The following is a 25319-nucleotide window of genomic DNA, read 5'->3' on the forward strand; positions in this document are numbered from 1 at the left end:
GAGGATTGAGGAGACATTTTTAGTGGGCAAATACAGCCAGGAGAAGGGGACCACCTCTATCAGTTGTGGAGAGAGATGTTTTCACAACAAATTACCAAAGAAGGATATTCTCCATTAACTCAATCAATCAAATTCTTTTTTGGCTTTTCTCTGTGTATCCCCATCTATGGAATTCCATAACAAGTAATAACCTAGAGATTGCCTGACTAGAAACGTATTCCGAATTGTAGTTTTTATTGTTTTGTCCTTATTGAGTAATCTAATCAACTCATAACTGTAGTGTTTTTGGCTCTGTGGGTTTCACATAAATCTGGCCAACCCAGGATCTGGATCGGCGTGATCCCGGGATTCTGGCCTAAAATTGGCCGGGATTCAATCCCGGGGATTTTGGGATTGGCCACCACTTTAGTGTTTTCTATATCGGGCAGCGTTGAGTGTCCTCAGGAGGATCAGACAATGCCCAGCTCCCCCTCGCTCCGGCTGGGCGCACTGAGCAGCGTGATGTGAAGTCAGAGGTCACGTTGCGCTGCCAGCCACCTGCACACCCGCCGGACCTTACCACCGCACTGCATTGCCCGCCCAGCCGCGGGACTTTGCCGCCGCCCTGCACTGGCCGTCGGACCGCACAGCAAGTGGCCCACCCTCCCTCCCGTCCAGATTAGGGTGAGTTATCTGGGCTGGTCAGGGCAGGGGGGGTGGGACACATTGAAAAGCAGCCAATCCCGGGTATCCCAGGAATCGGGATTGCCGGGATTGAAAAAATGGCCCGGGATTGGCCACCCTACCTACAGCGTAATCAGGCAGGCACATGATTATTTCTCATCCTCTGCAACCCACCCCAAATGCACTTGACCACAACAGTTTAGGATAGCAAATTGAACATTTAAAAATCTTTTCTTTGGTAGTAGTTAGATAAAAATGCTGTCTTTGACTTTTCATCACTGTCATTTCAGATCTGTTAGGCTCTAGACTTGAGAATGAGGGTGACCTTTCCCTCCAGACACAAGCATGTCTGTGCTACATCTGTGCAGGAAATGTAGAGAAATTAGTGGCCTGCTGGACCAAAGCCCAGGATGGAGCAAGCCCTCTCTCCTTGCAGGTGAGTGTGTTATGAGTTGCTGATACCTAGACTGCAGGATTGTAGTGGTTTGATTTGAAAAATCCTTATTCTTCACAATTTAGAGACAGAAGATGCCTGGAAAGTATAACATGTTCATGATAAAAATCAGATGAAAATTATTTTGCACATTTTGAGTCTGGAAGAAATGTTTTGCTAAAGCTGTGGAACTATGGGGGGGTATTCAGTTAGTGGCGAAATCACAGCAGTTTACTGCAATTGCCGTTTTCGCCATTTTCACGTCTTTTTGCTGCAAAAATTTACTTTTCGCGGGTATGTGTGCTTCCGCGATTCACACTTTTCAAATGCAAATGAGCAAAACCAGGATTGGCGCAAAAATTGGTGCCGAAAGTGAAAAATGGGTAAATTTGTCCATACCCCCAAAAAAGCTAAACTAGCATTGGATAATAGTATAAAAGTGTATTATTTGTTATAATAAATGTATTTCCAGTACGTAAATTGGGTCAAATGGCTGTTATATTCATTTATTATTATTTTTTACTTAAAAATGATAGCAATTTTTTTTTTAAGCAAAATATATGCTAACATTTATTTTGGGGTTCATAAAAATGGGTATATATTTGGGTCATTTTAGGGACGTTAAAAAGAAAAAAAGTTGAAACATACCAATTACTCCCACCTGCAAGTCTAAAAACACTTGTCCCACTCATAAAGTACCCCAATGTATGCCTCATACCTTTTACCCCAGTATCTATCATTTTGTGCTTTTTCACCCCAAAAATGACATGCATTATTGGTTAATAAAAAATTATTATAAAACTACAGGGGGTTGTCCCAGGGATCAAGAAACAAATCCCGACATTTTTAACTTAAAATAGGGATTTTCCCCAAGTTTATCACCTACTGAGAGTTGGGGAATTGAAATTAGCAGACAACGGTGATCTGGTGAATTTACTGAGATTCTCTGCAATTTTGCATCTTTTTACCCCCAATATGCGTTTCTGATGCTAATTGAATTCCCCCCTATTGTCTTGGTTTTTTTTCTGGGATGACCTTTTTAGTGTGGGTAAGCCTGTACATATAGAGCCTGAGTATGAGATGAGATTAAGCAAAAAGAAACGAGTAACTATGCACCTGGACAATCCATGTTGCACTCAAAGGGTACACATACATGTATTTTTTGTATGCAGGGTAATCACTGACTGCTTTTGCACGCAGCCCACAAATGCTGGACAGCTTTATTTTTACACTGCAATGTAGATATGAGTTTTGTTACTACAACTTGAGCCACACAACTTCTCAGTAAAAATGTATGCGCCCAGTCTGTTTAGAAAGGTGACTGTAGCAGAGTATTGATGATATGTGTTATATGTGGCATCTCCCCTAATCCTAGTAACCATTTTCATATCACCTCTGACTATAAGCATCTTTCTCTAGGCCTCCTCATCCTCTGTCCCCTCTAAATTTGCCTCTGAAAATAAAGCTTAGTGGTCTTTATGATTGTGACCAACCACTCAGTACACCTTTTGGTTACAACTTGACGCCTTCCGAATAAAGGGCTATAGCTTAAAACTGCAATAATAGTTTTCAGAATCAACTTCTTCACATTTATGTTGTTCCTGAATGTGGCAATTCTGCATTATTACTTTAAACCAGGAGTAAAAGCAATTTGTATTACTGCAAATCCTAGTCTCTAAATCTTACTTTGTGGGGTATTCAGTTAAGAGACGTTTTTTTCGATTGGTCAAAAAATGGCACTAATTCGACAAAGGGTACTCAATTGCGAGCATTTTCACCCATGCTGTTTCACAATTTTTTCTTGTCGAATCGTCATGGACAAAAAATGCACCAAACAACGATACACATGGTTTTCACCAGTGCCAGATTTTTCAACCATTCGAAAAAACGTCATGGGCATAGAATTCGGCCTAAAAACTGGTGAAAAGTGTAGTTTTTCGACTGGTCGAATAAACTGCACTAACTGAATACCCCCTTAGTATCTAAAAAGAAAAAAAGAATAGCGTTCTGCTAAAAAGCTATATACAAATTCTTAAACCACAGCAAAAGTTTTTCTTCAAAGCTACAGAGCTCAATGTTTATTTCTTCAGTGCTATAAAATTCACCATCTCAGATCTTAGAAGTGATAACAGGAAGACGGAGGTGTGTGTAGCGGCTTGTACACTATAAAGGGAGTGTGTTATCTGAACTCTGTTTTTCATTTATCTTATTATGCATTTCTTCAGGATCTCATAGAGAAGGTGGTTATCCTACGTAAAGCAGTGCAGGTCACGCAAGCTGTGGAGACACATGATGTGGGAGCCCTGCTGGCGGAGAAGATGAGTCAGTATGCCAACTTGCTTGCTGCTCAGGGTAGCCTTGTAGCTGCTATGGCCTTTTTGCCCAGTAACACCAACCAGGTGAGGCTAAGGATGGGGGTTGGGTATTTGTTTTTTGTTTTTATACCTCATTTTACTTAGGTTCCCCCTAAACAGTTGACATTAAACATTGTTGACAACGATAGCCTCTCATGTGTACACACAATAGTCACAATACCTGTAGTACCCAGTCTGGCTGTTGGGTCCCCATTGTGAGACTGTGTGTAGACCAGATCCTTATTTGCCCTGGTCCTTCTCTGAAGATGATCACTGGTAATTGCATACTCAATACTAGTGTGAATGGTAGTTCTCCGGATTCCTGAGGAACAGGAATTATGTGAATACTGTCCACCATTAAAAATAGAATTTGAAACAAACGGTTAAGTTATACAAAAGAGAATTTTAAAATAACGTTTACTCTGATCTGTCCTCAGCTCACCAAGACCATATCACTTATTCTACTTTATGCTTTGGTGTCGTGCACTCCTCCATTATTGTTTTAATGCGCTGAAGGGTGAATGTTCCTCCAAACTTACAGAAAATGGTCCACCCTACAATTTGGTGTACTCCTATTTCCCCTTTGCTCCCCTTGGATGCAGTATGTAGCCTACTTTTAGGGAAAATATTGCCCTTCAGTCACATATGTGATATCCCTAAGCTCCATATACATAATAGAACCACCGATGCAACGCCCCATACCACATCTCCAAGTAATGAACAAACTGCCAATTATATTGCCACGTGTAAGTGGCTAGAGTTCTCAAATGACAGATCACATGATTAATACCAGAATATAGTAATAGTAAAAGAAAAGCTAAAATTTCATCATAGTTATTTTTTTTCTCCTCTTCAATCGAATTACTATTGTGTCAAAAATGAACAATCGATGGGCGTTTTTTGTGGGTTTTTTTAAGGTAGCCAGTTAGTGTTAAAGATCAAACCTGCACCTAGTACTTAGGCCATTCATGTGTGCAATTTTATATATATATATATATATATATATATATATATATATATAAATATATATATATATATAAATCCTGATGAAGGGGATTTGTTCCCCGAAACAAAAATCTCTGAGTGCCGCCTCATTTTTGATCTACATATGGGGGTTGCCAAACCCAGATGGAGGGCACCAGAGTAAGCAAGCCCTAGGGGGCATCCAGAGTGCCGGCGTTACGCTGTATGGAGATATATATATATATATATATATATATATATATATAAAATATACAAACAAATCTAAGACCACAGCACTCGCCACCCCAGAAGCGGGGTGCAATGTCTGCACTCACCACTCATAGTCAGGTGACTAGTGTACCTTTAAAAGCCATAAGGTATGTGGCAGGTGCACATTCAACCAAGTAGTCATGTTTGCAGTTATATTATGTGTGATGCAGTTGTTAGGTTTTAATTTTTAAGACTCTGTGATAGTGTAGGACCTGCATGAAGGTGGGGTTTCTTGGCGAGCGGTTTGCAGGCTTCCGTATATTGGCCAATCCACTAACTAAACCCCCATCATTTATTTTTCTCTATCGTCCTAGTGGATGCTGGGGTTCCTGAAAGGACCATGGGGAATAGCGGCTCCGCAGGAGACAGGGCACAAAAAGTAAAGCTTTAGGATCAGGTGGTGTGCACTGGCTCCTCCCCCTATGACCCTCCTCCAAGCCTCAGTTAGATTTTTGTGCCCGGCCGAGAAGGGTGCAATCTAGGTGGCTCTCCTAAAGAGCTGCTTAGAAAAGTTTAGCTTAGGTTTTTTATTTTACAGTGAGTCCTGCTGGCAACAGGATCACTGCAACGAGGGACTTAGGGGAGAAGAAGTGAACTCACCTGCGTGCAGGATGGATTGGCTTCTTTGGCTACTGGACATTAGCTCCAGAGGGACGATCACAGGTACAGCCTGGATGGTCACCGGAGCCTCGCCGCCGGCCCCCTTGCAGATGCTGAAACAAGAAGAAGGTCCAGAATCGGCGGCATGAAGACTCCTCAGTCTTCTTAAGGTAGCGCACAGCACTGCAGCTGTGCGCCATTTCCTCTCAGCACACTTCACACGGCAGTCACTGAGGGTGCAGGGCGCTGGAAGGGGGGCGCCCTGGGAGGCAATGAAAACCTATTTTTGGCTAAAAATACCTCACATATAGCCTCCGGGGGCTATATGGAGATATTTAACCCCTGCCAGAATCCGTTAAGAGCGGGAGACGAGGCCGCCGAAAAAGGGGCGGGGCCTATCTCCTCAGCACACAGCGCCATTTTCCCTCACAGAAAGGCTGGAGGGAAGGCTCCCAGGCTCTCCCCTGCACTGCACTACAGAAACAGGGTTAAAACAGAGAGGGGGGGCACTAATTTGGCGTTAGAAATATATAAAAAAGATGCTATAAGGGAAAACACTTATATAAGGTTGTCCCTATATAATTATAGCGTTTTTGGTGTGTGCTGGCAAACTCTCCCTCTGTCTCTCCAAAGGGCTAGTAGGTCCTGTCCTCTATCAGAGCATTCCCTGTGTGTGTGCTGTGTGTCGGTACGTGTGTGTCGACATGTATGAGGACGATGTTGGTGAGGAGGCGGAGCAATTGCCTGTAATGGTGATGTCACTCTCTAGGGAGTCGACACCGGAATGGATGGCTTATTTAGGGAATTACGTGATAATGTCAACACGCGGCAAGGTCGGTTGACGACATGAGACGGCCGACAAACAATTAGTACCGGTCCAGACGTCTCAAAAACACCGTCAGGGGTTTTAAAACGCCCGTTTACTTTAGTCGGTCGACACAGACAGGGACACTGAATCCAGTGTCGACGGTGAATAAACAAACGTATTCCTTATTAGGGCCACACGTTAAGGGCAATGAAGGAGGTGTTACATATTTCTGATACTACAAGTACCACAAAAGAGGGTATTATGTGGGATGTGAAAAAACTACCGTAGTTTTTCCTGAATCAGATAAATTAAATGAAGTGTGTGATGATGCGTGGGTTCCCCCCGATAGAAAATATGGGCGGTATACCCTTTCCCGCCAGAAGTTAGGGCGCGTTGGGAAACACCCCTTAGGGTGGATAAGGCGCTCACACGCTTATCAGAACAAGTGGCGGTACCGTCTATAGATAGGGCCGTCCTCAAGGAGCCAGCTGACAGGAGGCTGGAAAATATCATAAAAAGTATATACACACATACTGGTGTTATACTGCGACCAGCGATCGCCTCAGCCTGGATGTGCAGAGCTGGGGTGGCTTGGTCGGATTCCCTGACTAAAAATATTGATACCCTTGACAGGGACAGTATTTTATTGACTATAGAGCATTTAAAGGATGCATTTCTATATATGCGAGATGCACAGAGGGATATTTGCACTCTGGCATCAAGAGTAAGTGCGATGTCCATATCTGCCAGAAGATGTTTATGGACACGACAGTGGTCAGGTGATGCAGATTCCAAACGGCACAAAGGTGTATTGCCGTATAAAGGAAGAGGAGTTATTTGGGGTCGGTCCATCGGACCTGGTGGCCACGGCAACTGCTGGAAAATCCACCGTTTTTTACCCTAACTCACATCTCTGCAGAAAAAGACACCGTCTTTTCAGCTTCAGTCCTTTCGTCCCTATAAGAGTCATATCTGCCCAGGGATAGAGGAAAGGGAAGAAGACTGCAGCAGGCAGCCCATTCCCAGGAACAGAAGCGTTCCACCGCTTCTGACAAGCTCTCAGCATGACGCTGAGACCGTACAGGACCCCTGGATCCTACAAGTAGTATCCCAGGGGTACAGATTGGAATGTCGAGACGTTTCCCCTGCGCAGGCTCCTGAAGTCTGCTTTACCAAGGTCTCCCTCCGACAAGGAGGCAGTATGGGAAACAATTCACGAGCTGTATTCCCAGCAGGTGATAATTAAATTACCCCTCCTACAACAAGAAAAGGGGTATTATTCCACACTATATTGTGGTACTGAAGCCAGAAGGCTAGGTGAGACCTATTCTAAATCTAAAAAAATTTGAACACTTACAAAGGTTCAAATCAAGATGGAGTCACTCAGAGCAGTGATAACGAACCGGGAAGAAGGGGACTATATGGTGTCCCGAGACATCAGGGATGCTTACCTCCATGTCCCAGATTTGCCCTTATCACTAAGGGTACCTCAGGTTCGTGGTACAGAACTGTCACTATCAGTTTCAGACGCTGCCGTTTGGATTGTCCACGGCACCCCGGGTCTTTACCAAGGTAATGGCCGAAATGATGGTTCTTCTTCGAAGAAAAGGCGTCTTAATTATCCCTTACTTGGACGATCTCCTGATAAGGGCAAAGTCCAGGGAACAGTTGGAGGTCGGAGTAGCATGATCCCGACAACAAGTCTCCTGTGCTTAGGGATGATTCTGGACACAGTCCAGAAAAAGGTGTTTCTCCCGGAAGAGAAAGCCAGGGAGTTATCCGAGCTAGTCAGGAACCTCCTAAAATCAGTGCATCATTGCACAAGGGCCATGGTAAAAAAATGGTGACTTCCTTCGAAGCAATTCCAGTCGGCAGATTTCATGCAAGAACTTTTCAGTGGGATCTGCTGGACAAATGGTCCGGATCGCATCTTCAGATGCATCAGCGGATAACCCTATATCCAAGGACAAGGGTGTCTCTCCTGTGGTGGTTACAGAGTGCTCATCTTCTAGAGGGCCGCAGATTCGGCATTCAGTTTTGGATGTTGGTGACCACGGAGGCCAGCCCGAGAGGCTGGGGAGCAGTCACACAAGGAAAAAAAATTCCAGGGAGTGTGATCAAGTCTGGAGTCTTTTCTCCACATAAATATAGCTAAGGGTAAATTTATAATGCTCTAAGCTTAGCAAGACCTCTGCTTCAAGGTCAGCCGGTATTGATCCAGTGGGATAAAACATCACGGCAGTCGCCCACGTAAATAGACAGGGCGGCACAAGAAGCAGGAGGGCAGTGGCAAAAACTGCAAGGACTTTTCGCTGGGCGGAAAATCATGTGATAGCACTGTCAGCAGTGTTTCATTCCGGGAATGGAAACTGGGAAGCAGACTTCCTCAGTAGGCACGACCTCCACCCGGCAGAGTGGGAACTTCATGAGGAAGTTTTCCACATGATTGTAAACCGTTGGGAATTACCAAAGGTGGACATGATGGCGTCCCGTCTGAACAAAAAACGGGACAGGTATTGCGCCAGGTTAAGAGACCCTCAGGCAATAGCTGTGGACGTTCTGGTAACACCGTGGGTGTACCAGTCGGTGTATGTGTTCCATCCTCTGCTTTTCATACCTAAGGTACTGAGAATTATAAGACGTAGAGGAGTAAGAACTATACTCATGGCTCCGGATTGGCCAAGAAGGACTTGGTACCCGGAACTCCAAGAGATGCTCACAGAGGACTTATGGCCTCTGCCGCTAAGAAGGGACTTGTTTCAGCAAGTACCATGTCTGTTCCAAGACTTACCGCAGCTGCGTTTGACGGCATGGCGGTGGAACGCCGGATCCTAAGGGAAAAGGCATTCAGGAAGAGGTCATTCCTACCCTGGTCAAAGCCAGAAAGGAGGTGACCGCACAACATTATCACCACATGTGGCGAAAATATGTTGCGTGGTGTGAGGCCAGGAAGGCCCCACGAAGAAATTTCAACTCGGTCGATTCCTGCATTTCCTGCAAACAGGAGTGTCTATGGGCCTCAAATTGGGGTCCATTAAGGTTCAAATTTCGGCCCTGTCGATTTTTCTTCCAGAAAGAATTGGCTTCAATTCCTGAAGTCCAGAAGTTTGTCAAGGGAGTATTGCATATACAACCCCCTTTTGTGCCTCCAGTGGCACTGTGGGATCTCAACGTAGTTCTGGGATTCCTCAAAACACATTGGTTTAAAACCAGTCAAATCTGTGGATTTGAAGCATCTCACATGAAAAGTGAACATGCTCTTGGACCTGGCCTGGACCAGGCCGGTGTCAAATTGGTGGTTTTTTTCTCAAAAAAGCCCATATCTGTTTGTCCATTCGGACAGGGCAGAGCTGCGGACTCGTCCCCAGTTCTCTCCCTAAGGTGGTGTCAGTGTTTCACCTGAACCAGCTTATTGTGGTGTCTTGCGCCTACTAGGGACTTGGAGGACTCCAAGTTGCTAGATGTGGTCAGGGCCCTGAAAATATAGGTTCCAGGACGGCTGGAGTCAGGAAAACTGACTTGCTGTTATCCTGTATGCACCCAACAAACTGGGTGCTCTTGCTTCTAAGCAGACTTTTGCTAGTTGGATGTGTAATACAATTCAGCTTGCACATTCTGTGGCAGGCCTGCCACAGCCAAAATATGTAAATGCCCATTCCACAAGGAAGGTGGGCTCATCTTGGGCGGCTGCCCGAGGGGTCTCGGCTTTACAACTTTGCCGAGCGGCTATTTAGTCAGGGGCAAACACGTTTGTAAAATCCTACAAATTTGATAACCTGGCTAAGGAGGACCTGGAGTTCTCTCATTCGGTGCTGCAGAGTCATCCGTACTCTCCCGCCCGTTTGGGAGCTTTGGTATAATCCCCATGGTCCTTTCAGGAACCCCAGCATCCACTAGGACGATAGAGAAAATAAGAATTTACTTACCGATAATTCTATTTCTCGGAGTCCGTAGTGGATGCTGGGCGCCCATCCCAAGTGCGGATTATCTGCAATACTTGTACATAGTTACAAAAATCGGGTTATTATTGTTGTGAGCCATCTTTCAGAGGCTCCGCTGTTATCATACTGTTAACTGGGTTCAGATCACAGGTTGTACAGTGTGATTGGTGTGGCTGGTATGAGTCTTACCCGGGATTCATAAATCCTTCCTTATTGTGTACGCTCGTCCGGGCACAGTATCCTAACTGAGGCTTGGAGGAGGGTCATAGGGGGAGGAGCCAGTGCACACCACCTGATCCTAAAGCTTTACTTTTTGTGCCCTGTCTCCTGCGGAGCCGCTATTCCCCATGGTCCTTTCAGGAACCCCAGCATCCACTACGGACTCCGAGAAATAGAATTATCGGTAAGTAAATTCTTATTATTGATGTTGTGAGGATAAGTCAGCGTGCTATGGTGAGTGCTGAATTTTCGGTTTTTATATATATATGTATATACATGTGTGTGTGTGTGTGTGTGTATATATATATATATATGTATATATATATATATATATATATATATATAGATATATATAAATATATGGATTTAGGTTAAACTCATGTATCATGAGCATTCGTGAATAGGTTAGTGCAGACTTTTTTTTATCCGGAATATATTGAGCCGAATTCATACATTTACAAGGGTGTGGCTTAAAATACCTGAACAATTGTGCTTACACTGACCTGTGGGGTGTTATACAGTGTTCCTATTTAGAAATGTTTTATGCAACACCTCACTTCATTAAAATGCTTAAGTACAAAGCTAGGCATAGGACCTCTTATGGTTTACCCCACAAACTTTACTTATGGTATAGTGTTTGTCTGTACTAAACCTGATGATTTCTGCTTCCATTAGCTGAACATTGTGCAGTTGCGTGACAGATTATCTCGAGCGCAAGGAGAGAATGCTCCTAGTATTACAGCACCTCGTGGAGGACCAGCTGGTGTACCCCAGCCTATGTCAGCACACATGAAACCAACACCTGACAACCAGTACTACCCTCAGGTAAAGGCACACAGATTTTGAATTGAAGTCTTCTTAATACTGTTTAATACATGTATACTTCAGAAATGGAGATTATTCCTTAACTATTTATGGTACTTTAAAAATACATTTTTGTGAGATTGTTGATGATCAAGAAACATGTCAACACAATTAAGACTCATTTGCAAATAAATGTGTGGTGTTCTAGTAAGTATGTCTACTTTGTCACATTAAAGAGCTCCAAGGGGTACAATACCCTATGTTTTGCACCTGATGTTTTATCTCCTGTAATTAGATACCGCCCCAAGGGTAGTAACATTTTATCTATAAACCCACCTCCCCCGGCTAACAATTAATCATTAATCTTATTTTATGATAATATTTTATGGTAATACTAATCTGTCCTGGAGATATCCGGGTGGGTCAGTATTGGTCCATTCTCCTGCTGCACCCATCCAATTAGGCGGTATCGACGCATTTGTCAACAGCACACATTTTCAAAATGCTACTTGCAGCAGCATAAGTATAGATCATTAGGATCTGAAGAAGTAGTAGCTCTAAGAATGGAGCAGTATCTTATTTGCTGGGGAGAGGCACTTTATGCTAAAATGTGACTGAAATTCCTTAGTGCAGTGGTCACCCCAACGGTTCAGGTTTTAGGTATGTCCATGGCTCAGCACAGATGGTTAAATCAAATTGACTGAGGTGCTAATTAAGTCACCTGTAGGCAAGCATGGATATACTTTAAACCTGGACTGTTGGGGAGCCTTGAGGACCGCGTTTAGGAACCTCTGCCTTAGAGGTTTTATTTTTCATTACATGATACAGTAGCATAATGACCAAAATGAGAACGTCTGCAACAATTTCCTTGCTCTTTCTTTTGGAGCAGCTGGAGGTTTTGCATCTCAGAGATGAGAGTATTTTTATTTTGTACGTAGCCAGATAGTGGTGACAGTCGTCTGATAATAAAGATAAACTATTAAGAAACAAGCATTTTTCACATACATGGTGATCCAAGTTTACAGAATACCCTGTGCTTTAGCTTAAGTTTACCTCAACGCACAACTGGGATTTAATTTGGTATTATTTTTCTGTCTAGGACCAAAGGAACACATGCCCTTGTCCAAGACACATTTCAGTTCTTATCTCTTAGTTTTTCCAGTGATTTCTTATGTCTTTGTTTACTTCAGGCTAGAATTGCCCCTACTGTCACTTCCTGGAGTAACAAAAACCCTACTGCCCTTGCCAGCTTTGCACCTGCTGACTCCTCCTTTGACACACAGGTATTACATTGCAACCCTCAGCAGATTTACTTCTTTCTCCCCCCCCCTCCCCCCCCCTATTTTTGCTTGCAAATCTATTGGGCATGCGCTTACTCTGCACAATAGTGTGTCCTGGAATCAAGAAATCATTTATACAGTGCTCTAAGTACACAAGTTCCACGTTGCACAGTATGTTTGTCGGAGGGAAAAGAGCTAGTAAAGTTTACACACCCTTTACTTTGGCACATAACATTAGGTTTAAGATGTAGCCTTATTTCATCTGAGTACCCATTGGAATACAGCTGATCTCTGTGGAGCTCAATAATTTCCAGCTAAATTGTCACAGATAGATATAATGATGAACCCAAATGCTTACACAATGCGACAAACAAGAGTGCATGAATGGAGCCATATTCCTAGAGGAATCCGCTAATAATTGAAAGACAAATATGATTATATTCTTACAGCTTGTTTGTAATTATTTATAGAGAAGCTATAGTTAAGTGGACGAATCATTTTTTCATTTTCTTTTTTGCAGAGAGAAAATGCCCCACCAGCTGGCTTTAATATACCTGGTACCATGTATCCGTCTCCCCTAGGGGCTACAGGACCACCACCAGATATGACCAGCAATCCTTATAACATGAGCTCACAGATGGGTCCTCGGCAACCATATCCACAGAGTATGTACCTGTGTGTGCACACAATAGTCTGGTTTGGCCATGCAAATGTGAAAATGCCTGTCACTAATGATCTATAATATCTACTTTCCTACGTAATATATGTTCATCGGATCCTATTTCTCTCATTTTCACTAGTTCACTATGGCGGTGCTTCTCTTTACAGAGCAGGTGCAATAGTGACTGACATGTTGGTAGACTTGCTGTGTGTTTATTCATGCACAAGAGTAGCCGGTGATTTCACAGCAGCTGAAATTGCTGCAGTCTCAGCCGTTTTACTTGGGAGGGTTTTAAGTTCTCTAATGATTAACGGAGCTGTAATGCGGTGAAAGGTTAACACTGCACAATGTATTTACCTTTATGGTAATAACTGAAAATCTCTGTATTTCTAGTACCCTAATGGGAGGGACAGTAGTAGTCGATGGGTCACAAGCTGTATGTCAGTGTTGGTATATAATCTTGTATATAACCAAGCATGTGGTTTATGGTTAGTAGTACTTTATATAGTGGTAGATCATTTTTTTTGTTTTCTCATTGGTCTTTCACAGTGCCTTTTATCCATTATTTTTAAATTGATGAAATAAGGTTTCACATTTTTACGGTGATTTTATGCCATAATAGTGTTGTGTTCACTCTAACAATATATAGACTAACATTGTTTCTTGTTTCTTCTTTCTTCTGTGTAGACTATCCACAGTCACAACAGTATTCTTATGGTTCTGGGGGACAAGCTGTCTATAATCCCCAAGCATCAACCTCAGTACCTTCTGCCTCCCCCTACCATACCTCTCCTTATGCCTCGTCTTCCCACTCTGCTCCTCAGCCTCACTATTCTATGCAACCTCAGTCCTCTCAAGTGTCATCGTCTTCTCCTTCTTCCACTTTCCCTCCTCCTGGAGCATCCTTCCAGCATGGCGGACCTGGAGCTCCTGCTGCCTCTGCTCCTTATGCAATGCCTCCTCCTGGACCTACAGGTACTCTGCCTGCTGCCAGTGAACTGCCTGCATCCCAAAGAACAGGTCTGAGCATGAAATGGGGGGTTGGTGGGAGCATGGGATTTACAGCTATTTTGTTACGACAGGAAGTGGAGAATATAAATGCATGTGTCTACAGTTTAGTGCTCTGCATCTGCTATGTGTTATAGCCAGGCGTATAGAGACGTTTGTGTGCTACACATTTTGTTGTCTTTCTTTTTAGTTACAGTATGTTATGTATAGATTTTTTTTTTCTTTGTTTACTTTCCATTATGCTTGGTCTTATTCTGTTCGCCATCAGTTTACTATCCTTTAGCGTCTAGTATAGTAGTGACTTAAAATGTTCATCAAGTACTCCTGACAGTACTTATTTATGTACAGATGAACCAGCACTTACGGATCTTGGTATGGGTCATGATTTATTGGAATTATAAAGCTTGTCACACACACAGGATCGGGCTGTGTGTCCCCAGCATAAGATCTGTAAAACATTCTCTGTTAAATAAGTACTTGATGGAAAGTTTGAAAAACAGTGATCCAGCCAGCGTTTTGACTGGTTCCACATCGGCCGTGTTATGTCTTGTGATATACTGTTTGAATTTAAGGTTTCAGCATGCTGTATAGAAACACATGAAATACAATAGGAAACTTTTACCTGCCATGTGAAACAGGCCTCAGCTGAACCTGCTCTATTTAAAGCTAGGCTTACACACTATGCAATCCGCCGTGCTGCCCGACGGCGGATGCGGCCGACGGGCTACCTGGCGGTGGGGGGGGGGGGGGGGCAGTGACGGGGGGAGTGAAGTTTCTTCACTCCCCCCGTCACCCGGCTCCATAGCAGTGCATGCAAATATGGACGATATCGTCCATATTGGCCTGCATGCACAAGCGACGGGGCACCAACGATGAACAAGCGCGGGCCGCGCATCGTTCATCGTTGCTGCCTCCACACTGAAAGATATGAACGGTATCTCGTTCATATCTTTCTGTAATATCGCCCAGTGTGTAGGGCCTATTAGACAAGTACATAATGTAACATTTTAGTGTCTAGAAGGGTCATGTATATTTTCTGAGTATGTACTCCATAGGAGCCAATAGTGGAATTGGACTTAAGCAGTCAAGTCTATAGGAATATACTTCCTATAGACTTGATATTGTTCTGATGTAGCTAGTCTCCCCACACATAAAACAGAACTGACTGCAAAATTGATTTTTATTTATGATTGAATATTGTCACCACAGGACAAACAAGCATTATACTCACTGCCCATTAATAATAAATGCCTGCTCCTGAAGTTTATCACTTGTTTTATATGTAAACTGTACTGTATACTGTAGTTTTCTCTCGTTTAAAAAAAACAACAACAAAAACAATTGTAGATTATAGCATGTAAGTGATGTTTACATCTCATCTGCAGAATTTTCCTTTGTTCAAGATATGACAACTTACCTGCAAGGTGAATAAACTGCAGCAAGTGCTGAATCAAGCAGAAGATGACATTATATAAACATTTCTGAAAATAATTTCTTATAACTTTCATAGCTATTCATTTTTATAAACGGAATCAGTAAATTACATTCCTCTATGCATTTGAATTGAACACCAAGCTGAAGGTGCCTAATGCCCTTCAGTGGTTTTCCTGACTAATCTAAGTGACTAATTTTACATGTTCTAACCCCACTATCTGTTATTTAAAGAAAAGCTAATATCAAGATACATTTATATCATGATTAAACAAGCCTATTTCAAGGAGATCAATTTTTAGACATTAGTGAATATGAAAGCACACTAAACAAAGCTACAATTTCTGTGAATCCCAGTTTTTCAGGAAATTAACCCCTTTACTGCTGAGCCCATTTGACACTTTTTGGACTGGTCATATTTCAGTGTCAATATCTGTAATTATTTATATGGTACCCACACAAATTATAACTTTTTTGTTTTTTTTAGTGAATTGTTTACCTTGTGTGGTATAAAGTGTATATCTGTCTCAGGAATAAATGTTTAGCTGCCACACAGTAATGAGATGGGGTGCACTGTCCTATATTCCTATATATTTTGTACGTGAAAAGGAGCAGGCTGCTTCCACTCCTGCTTTTAGTCCAGATAAATTGAGGTTTTGATTAGAAAGGCGTAATCAAGGCCAGACTAGCTGTTTCCAGTTAACCTCATGGTCCATTCCACTGGGTGGTAGGCTCTGCTTAGGTGGGACAGCTTAAACTGAACAGCTTTGCAAACCTGCAGCATACTTAAATCAACTCCATTATATAGATAAAAGGTGTTTGCAGCAATAAATTCTGCCCTTGGCTGAAAAAGGCCTGGAGGCTATATTAAGTGATATCCAGCCATGCTTTAAGCATTGGGATTCATCTGTTGTGTTTTTGTCCCCTTACAATTCTGAATGACAGACCTTTTTTCCCCCAAAAATTTAGCAGCTAGCAGGAACTGTATTTATTGTTGTGGCTTCTATTACCTTTCCTTGGCTAGTGGTAAACTGCACAGTGATAGGAGCTTTGATTGATGGGAGAATGGTCTTCAGCTAATTAGTACTTTGCCACCTATGGATGGTGACTTAGGGGCAGACTTATCAAAGCTTGGAGAGGGATAAAGTACCAACCAATCGGCTCATAACTGCCATTTTTCAAACAGTATGTAAAATGACAGGAGCTGATTGGGTGGTACTTTATCTCTATCCAAGCTTTGATAAATCTATCACTTAAATCCATTGTCTGTTTCCGCCAATTTGATTTGAATAAGTGGATCTTACCCAACAAATCATTATTTCTGTAGGTCAAGGAAACAGGTTGCCGAGTTGCAAATATGTATTATTGTTGTGTAAAGCTGGGTACACACTAGTCGATATGTTGCCCAATCCCGTGGATCAGAGAGACATATCGGGTACATTGTCTAGTGTGTACTCATGATATGCACGCTCTCACGGAACGCTAGCGACATCGCCCATCGGACAGATCATGTCAAGTTCATGTATCATCCCAATGAACGTGTGTTCTTGAGAATAGCTTTTCTTACAATAATCTAAATCTATCAGTGCCAAGAGAACACCTATTTTTAAATTGATTTATTTTGTTATGGTTACTTTCTGCTACACTAAGCAGTTTAATTGCGAATTATGACTTAGAGTAAAAAGAATGTCAGTTCCTTGCCTTTATTAAAAGCTGACGACTGATCTCTCTTGCAGGGCCTCAGAATGGATGGAATGATCCGCCTGCGCTCAGCAGGAATTCAAAGAAAAAGGTTTGTGATCACATAATGCCTTCTTGTCGTATTAGATAATGAAACAACCCATATACCTAAGGGCACAGACCCATATACCTAAGGGCAATCTAGCACAGACTGCTCAGCACTCATCTCTCCCTCCGCTCAGCACAGCGCGATGTGTGCTGAGCGAGTGGGGTGCACGGGGGGGGGGGGGCACTCATTTCACTCAGCGGTGAAATTAGCGACCTGCTAGATTGTGTCTCCATGCAGGCCAATCTAGCACTGGCGATAGTGAGGCGCGGGGCAGCTCATCGCTATCGCTGTGGGGCATACACACGGAGAGATCTAGTCAGATTGCTTAGAATTTAAGCACGGATCTCTCTGTGTGTACCACCCTTTAGAAATCAGGAGTGCACATTCACACACGTCTTGGTCATCTTTTACTACTGCAGGGGGGAGAATTGCCACTGGTGATGTCGGTGGTAATATCACAATGGTGGCCTTTTGACACCAGGTGGGGTGTAAAGCACCACTAGGAATATTTTTGATAACTAAAGTATTAAAATGTTTTTAATTCAATTATTTAAAATCTCAAAATTTGGGGACACTTTTGAAGAAATAAAAACAATTATCCGTTAAGTGAATAATAAACATACCTTAACCCTCCCCTGAAGTAAGGTCAGATCACCCCCCCCCACTGCTAGAGCTTTTTTCAGTGCCTATGTGTAAGTAGCATGCCAAGTGCCGGAATTGATTGATGTATAGTGTTAGAAATAAATACCCTTATGCCTTTTGATATTTAATCTATATTATGTATCAGTTATGTAGTCTTACTTGCGGCTGCCATAGTGATCTCTCTCAAAGTTGACTGTACCATATGCACTGAGAGCAACCAAAAATAATTCTCTGATCAGAATATGCTGTCTCTAAAAAAAAATGCCACTCTAGCGCTATTGGAAGGCTTTTTAACACTTTCATAGATATATCTCTAAACTAAGGAAAACACTAAAATATAACATTTCTTCTTACTCCACTTGGGGGTATAGGGATAACATTGGGTATAGCTGGAGAGGAGAGACTGGGCACCAAGTCTCTCTTCTCTTACGTCCTAGAGGATACTGGGAATCCATTCAGTACCATGGGGTATAGACTGGTCCACTAGACGCCTTGGGCACTTTAAGAATTTGATAGTGTGCGCTGGCTCCTCCCTCTATGCCCTTCCCTCTATGCCCCTCCTACCAGACTCCGTTTAGAAAATGTACCAGGAGGAGCCGGTCATGTCGCTGGAAGCTCCCGAAGAGTTTTCTGCATTTATTTTATCTGTTTGTTATTTTCAGGCAGGACTGGATGGCACTAGCCTGCCTGCTTCGTGGGACTTAGGGAGGGGAACGGCCCAACCTCTTGAAGGGTTAATGGTCCCGTTCCCCGCTGACAGGACACTAGCTCCTGAGGGAACTATTCGCATGCCCCACCACGGCAAACGTACATTCCCGCAGCACGCCGCCAACCCTAACAGAGCCAGAAGAAAGAAGAGTGGTGAGTACTAAGCCGGCGTCCCGGTTAGCGGGTCGCCGGCCATTATGGCGGCATGAGGGTACGGAGACGCACAGGGGGCAGATGACTTTCCAGACTCGGTACACAGTGCGGACGCACCGATTCTGAGGGAGCGAACAGAGTTTAAGTATACTACGGGTGTACACAGTACCCAGACTGGTGTTACAGACTTAAAAGGCGACTGACTCCATTTTAAGCACTAAAATTACCTCAGTATAAAAAAGCGGGAAGACCGCGTGCCATTGAAGGGGCGGGGCTTCACTATGAGCAGATCCAGCAGCTCACCAGCGCCATTTTCCCTCTACAGTGGACACAGACTCTGACTGACAGGGACGCGCAGCTCCTCCGGAGAGACTCCAGATTACCTCAGCGGTAGCAGTGGGGGTGGGGAGGGGGGGGGGGTGCTTACTAGTGTACTAAGTCCCCAGTCTGGGTACTTAGTCTGCGACCCGGCTAAGATTGGCATTAGCAGTAAGGGCACTGTGTGCTGGCTCCAAGCTATCTCTGTGTCTCTCTTGAAGGGCTCTTTGTGGGTTAATTGTGCACTTAACCTTTTCCTGTGTGTGTGTGTGCTGTCACTGTCACAGTCTGTGAGACAAAGAGTGCGTTTCAGGTAAGGCACAGTGTTCCTCTTCTCCAGGGAGTTCACTTCTGTGCAGCGTACCTTCCCAGGCTGGCGTGGCAGAGCCAGCTTGGCAGGTTTCCGTTATGGGAATGATTTCCAATATTTCTACTAAGTTGTCACGCAATGAGAAAGAGATGCAATACTTAAGAAAATCGATGACTGAGTTTATGAACAGCATCTCAGAGTACCCAAACCAGCGTCTCAGTCCCCTGCCATTTGTCCGCAAAAACGTCCTTTGGCCCCTATCCTGCAGTCTGACTCTGATGATGATGGGTCAGTCATGGAGGAGCGGGAGGTGGACTTAGAGGTGGGGGAGGCTACTCTGTCACAGGAAATAGAGGCTCTCATAGAAGCTATCAGAGAAGTTCTGCATGTCCCTGATAAGGTAACAGAGGAGACTGAGGATCTTATTTTTAGTAAAAAAGAAATCCTCAGCCGCTTTTCCTGTGTCAAAGGAACTAAATACCCTGTTTGAAGAACCGTGGGTTAATCCTGATAGGAAATTTCAAATCCCTAAAAGGTTGATTTCATCTTTTCCCTTTCCTCCTGAGGATAGGAAAAAATGGGAAAATCCACCGATAGTGGATGCATCAGTATCTAGGCTGTCACGGAAAATTATATTACCTGTCCCAGGTGCAGCCTCCCTAAAAGACACGGCTGATCGTAGAATTGAGATTACCCTCAAATCTTTGTATACAGCTACTGGGGTGGCCCAGAGACCCACTATAGCATGTGGGTGGAATAGTAAGGCTATCGCCAAATGCTCGAGTAACCTAATTGAGGGGTTAGGTACCTTGCCTCGGGGAGATTATTTTACTCCTACAACATATACAGGACTCTGCAAATTTTATGGTGGAAGCCATAAAAGAAATAGGATTGCTTAATGCATGCACCAGTGCTATGACAGTGTCAGCACGAAGAGGCTTATGGTTACGCCAGTGGACTGCTGATGCGGATTCCAGGAAAGGTGTGGAAGGCCTACCCTTCACAGGAGAGGCCTTATTTGGAGATGAACTAGACAAATGGATCTCCAAAGCTACTGCGGGTAAGTCTACGTATCTTCCTTCAGCAGCTCCCGCAGCCAGGAAGGCCTACTCAGGACCTAATCCACTGTCCTTTCGGACTGCCAAGTTTAAGGGCAAAACCAGAGGTTCTTCTACAGCCACCAGAGGTGCTAGAGGTAAACCACGAAAACCAACAACTGCCGGTTCACAGGAGCAGAGCTCAAGCTCTGCTTTCTCAAAGCCTCCAGCATGATGGTGGGCCGCGATGCCTGGAGGACTGGCAGGTGGGAGCCTGACTAAAATTTTTTAGTCACATCTGGACAACATCATGCCAGGATCCCTGGGTCATAGATCTTATTTCCCAGGGCTACAGACTGGAGTTTCAGGAGCTAACACCTTACAGATTCATCAAATCAGGCTTACCAGTTTCACAGGAAACAAGTTTAACCTTACAGGACACCATTCAGAAACTGGTACAGACTCAGGTTATTGTTCCAGTTCCACCTCATCTCCAAAACAAGGGTTATTATTCAAACTTGTTTGTAGTACCGAAGCCAGGCGGTTCGGTAAGACCGTTTTTAAACCTCAAGTCGTTGAACCCGTACATACGAGTGTTCAACTTCAAGATGGAGTCTCTGAGAGCAGTGATCTCAGGTCTGAAGGAGGGGGAATTCCTAGTGTCTCTGGATATCAAGGATGCGTACCTTCACATTCCGATCTGGCCGCCTCATCAGGCTTATCTACGGTTTGCACTGCAGGACTGCCGCTACCAGTTCCAGGCCCTGTCATTTGGTATCTCCACGGCACGAGAGTGTTCACCAAGGTGATGACAGAGATGATGTTTCTACTCCGCAAACAGGGAGTGAACATAATTCCGTACCTGGACGATCTTCTGATAAAGGCTCAGAATTGGATTCTGCTAACCATAGACGCAAGCCTCAGAGGTTGGAGAGCAGTCACCCAGGGGGTGCAGTTTCAAGAAAGATGATCAAGTCGGGAAGTAGTCCTTCCAATAAACATCTTGGAACTCAGGGCAATCTACAACGCCCTTCTGCAGGCCTCATCTCTACTTCGGAATCAGGACATTCAGGTCCAGTCGGACAATGTAACGGCGGTAACGTACATAAACCAACAGGGCGGAACGAAAAGCAGAGCAGCACTGTCAGAGGTGTCAAGAATTCTCCTCTGGGCGGAAAAACTCGCTGTGGCGTTGTCGGCGGTCTTCAGTCCGGGAGTAGACAACTGGGAAGCAGACTTCCTCAGCAGACACGACCTGCACCCAGGGGAGTGGGGCCTCCACCCGGAGGTATTCTGGTGGTTGACAAAAAAGGTTCAAGCAATACTCATTGCTCCGGACTGGCCTCGAAAGGGCCTGGTACGCAGATCTTCTTGAGATGCTGATAGAAGATACGTGGCCTCTACCTGTATGCAAGGATCTTCTGCAGCAGAGCCCGTTCGTCTATCAAGACTTACCGCGACTACGTTTACGGCATGGAAGTTGAATGGCTGATTCTAGCCAGGAGAGGGATTCCTGACAAGGTCATCCCTACTATGATCCAAGCCAGGAAGGGGGTAACGTCTAAACATTACCACCGTATATGGAAGAAGTTTGTTTCTTGGTGTGAGAGCAGACAATATTCTGCGGTGGAATTTCATCTGGGACGTCTCCTGCTTTTTCTGCAGTCGAGAGTGGATGTGGGCCTACGCCTAGGCTCTATTAAAGTCCAGATTTCGGCTTTGTCTATTTTCTTTCAGAAACAATTGGCTTCTCTCCCTGAGGTCCAGACGTTCTTGAAAGGTGTTCTGCACATCCAACCTCCCTTTGTGCCTCTCACGGCACCTTGGGATCTCAATTTGGTGCTGCAGTTCCACCAACCATACTGGTTTGAACCGTTTACAGGAGGTTGACGTAAAGTACCTTACGTGGAAGACCGTCACACTGTTGGCCTTGGCCAAAGCAAGACGTGTGTCGGAACTAGGGGCATTTTCTCACAAGAGTCCCTACTTAATTTTCCATGAGGACAGAAATGAACTCAGAACTCATCAGCAATTTCTTCCTAAGGTGGTATCCGCTTTTCACATCAACCAACCTATTGTGTTCCGGCTGTGACGGACCCCTCTGCTACTTCTAAGTCTTTGGATGTTGTGAGGGCTTTGAAGGTGTATGTAAAGAGAACAGCTCCTCACGGAAAATCCGACTCGCTGTTTATCCTCTGTGATCCCAATAAAATTGGGTGTCCGGCTTCAAAGCAGTCTATCGCACGCTGGGTCAGGCTCACTATCCAGCATGCTTATTCCACGGCAGGATTGCCGGTTCCAAATTCTGTACAAGCCCACTTTACTAGGTCGGTGGGTTCTTCTTGGGCGGCTGCCCGGGGTGTCTCGGCGTTACAGCTCTGCCGAGCAGCTACTTGGTCAGGTTCGAACACGTTTGCTAAGTTTTACAAGTTCGATACTTTGGCCTCTGAGGACCTTCAGTTTGGTCAATCAGTTCTGCAGGAACCTCAGCACTCTCCCACCCGGTTTGGGAGCTTTGGTACTTCCCCATGGTACTAAATGGATTCCCAGTATCCTCTAGGACAGTGATTTTCAACCTTTTTTACTCGCGGCACACCGAACAATATTTTGAAATTGCCAAGGCACACCATCAGTTCCCCACAGAAAAAAAAAAAAAAAAACACACATTGGCCCTCATAGTAAAAAAAAATCCACATATACGTTGGCCTACACAGGAAAAACAATCACATTGCTCCCCACATAAATCATATTGCTCCCTATATAAATGCTATTGCTCCCCACATGAATTATTCACATTGTTCCCCACAGGAGAAGAAAAAAAACAAATATTAGCCCCTACTGGTCAGCTGTCCTCCACCCTGTCCCTCAGTGGTGGGGGTTGTTCATAGTGGAGTGCTGCGAATACTGAGCAGTGGGCGGTCGGGCAGGTGTGGATGTGGGTGGGCAAGAAAGCTGTGAATGCAGGCGGGAACTGGAAGATGTGTATACAGGCGGGTGGGCTGGCTGGATGGTGAGACTCGGCGGCCGTGACCTATGATATCACACCGCAGCGTCTTCAAGGCATACGTCATGGCCGGAGCACGACTGATCCTCTAAGAAGAGCCCGGGCCAACAGCTTCCTGAAGGTGCAGGAAGCTGCTCTGGCTCCGCGGCACACCTTGCAACTGGTCGCGGCACACTAGTGTGCCGCGGCCCACTGGTTGAAAAAGCTTGCTCTAGGACGTAAGAGAAAATAGGATTTTAATTACCTACCGGTAAATCCTTTACTCGTAGTCTGTAGGGGATACTGGGCACCCGCCCGGTGCTTCTTTCTTCCTGCACAATTACTTGGTTAAGTATTCTGGTTTGTTCAGCTGTTGCTGTTCGTGTTTCACATTTGGTTAGCATGGCTTTCCTATTGTTCTGTGTGCTGGTTCGTAATCTCACCAGTTTCCTTATCTATCCTTCCATCAAACTATGTCCGTCTCCTCGGGCACAGTTTCCTAAATTCAGTCTGGTAGGAGGGGCATAGAGGGAGGAGCCAGCGCACACTATCAAATTCTTAAAGTGCCCAAGACTCCTAGTGGACCCATCTATACCCCATGGTACTAAATGGATTCCCAGTATCCTCTATGGACTATGTGAAAAGGATTTACAGGTAGGTAATTAAAATCATATTTCTCCTTCGTCCTAGAGGATGCTGCGGACTCCAAAAGGACCGTGGGGTATAGACGGGATCCGCAGGAGACATCGGCACACTATAAGACTTTGAATGGGTGTGAACTGGCTCCTCCCTCTATGCCCCTCTTCCAGACCCCAGTTAGATTCTGTGCCCAGAGGAGACTGGTCACACACAGGGGAGCTCTACAGAGTTTCTCTAAAAAGACTTTTGTTAGGTTTATTATTTTCAGGGAGCACTGCTGGCAACAGGCTCCCTGCTTCGTGGGAGTGAGGGGAGAGAAGCAGACCTACTTCTGTGAGTTCAAAGGCTCTGCTTCTTAGGCTACTGGACACCATTAGCTCCAGAGGGTCTGATTACTTGGTATAGCCTAGCTGTTCGTTACCGGAGCCGAGCTGCCGTCCCCCTCACAGAACCTGAATTAAGAAGCCGGGTGAGTAGCAGAAGCAAGAAGACTTCAGAGGCGGCAGAAGACTTCAGTTCTTCCTTGAGGTACCGCGCAGCGGTCGCACTGCGCGCCATTGCTCCCACACAAACAAGGCACTACATGGGTGCAGGGCGCAGGGGGGGCGCCCTGGGCAGCAATAAAACCTCTAACTGAGACTGGCAAGTTGGTATACAGTGCATAGGCACTGTATACAGACCCCCGCCAGTATAAAGAAAAGCGGGACAAAAGCGTGCCATTGAGGGGGGCGGGGCTTCGTCCTCCAGCTCTAACCAGCGCCATTTTATCTCCACAGCTTGCTGCAGAGACACTGCTCCCGGCCCTTCACTGCTGTCACAGTAACAGGGTGCAAAAAACAAGGGGGGGGGGGGGGGGCACAGCAATTTGGTGTTGGTTATTATTATATAAAAGCGCTTATAGATCTGGGGCATTATTTAATCCTTTCAGACCGGTGAGGCGCTGGGTGTGAGCTGGCAAACTCCCTCTCTGTCTCTCTGAAGGGCCTTACTGTGGGTCTGTCCCATATAGCCCAGTGTGTTTGTGGGTGTCGGTACGCGTGTGTCGACATGTCTGAGGCTGAATGCTCTTCCCAGGAGGAGGCTGTGGTGGGGGCTGAACAGAATGAGGGAGTGACTCCGTCGGCACCGCCGACTGCTGATTGGGTAGTGATGTGGAGTGTTTTAAATACAAGTGTGGCTTTGTTGCACAAGAGGTTGGACAAATCTGAGGCTCAGAACCAAGCATGGAGACAATCCATGGGAGATGTTTTGTCACAATCTCAGACCCCCTCAGGGTCCCAGAAACGTTCATTTACACAGATAGCA

At 44.8% G+C, this 25319-nt stretch overlaps 1 protein-coding gene across 8 annotated transcripts in view; it reads left to right on the plus strand.

Annotated features, from left to right (window-relative positions):
* The window catches only part of SEC31A (SEC31 homolog A, COPII coat complex component), a 134624-nt gene that overhangs the window by 82063 nt on the left and 27242 nt on the right, over positions 1-25319 (plus strand). For 4 of the 8 annotated variants that reach the window (XM_063919938.1, XM_063919932.1, XM_063919935.1 and 1 more), the window contains 8 exons: positions 954-1099; positions 3322-3495; positions 10927-11076; positions 12246-12338; positions 12856-13000; positions 13684-14016; positions 15390-15428; positions 17172-17227. In XM_063919938.1, the coding sequence (XP_063776008.1) occupies positions 954-1099; positions 3322-3495; positions 10927-11076; positions 12246-12338; positions 12856-13000; positions 13684-14016; positions 15390-15428; positions 17172-17227 (1136 nt within the window). The remainder of the gene's footprint in view (positions 1-953; positions 1100-3321; positions 3496-10926; positions 11077-12245; positions 12339-12855; positions 13001-13683; positions 14017-15389; positions 15429-17171; positions 17228-25319) is intronic. The other 4 variants (XM_063919939.1, XM_063919936.1, XM_063919934.1 and 1 more) reach the window with 3 other exon arrangements.

This window comes from Pseudophryne corroboree, chromosome 1 (assembly GCF_028390025.1).
Source record: "Pseudophryne corroboree isolate aPseCor3 chromosome 1, aPseCor3.hap2, whole genome shotgun sequence".
Classification (NCBI taxonomy): domain Eukaryota; kingdom Metazoa; phylum Chordata; class Amphibia; order Anura; family Myobatrachidae; genus Pseudophryne; species Pseudophryne corroboree.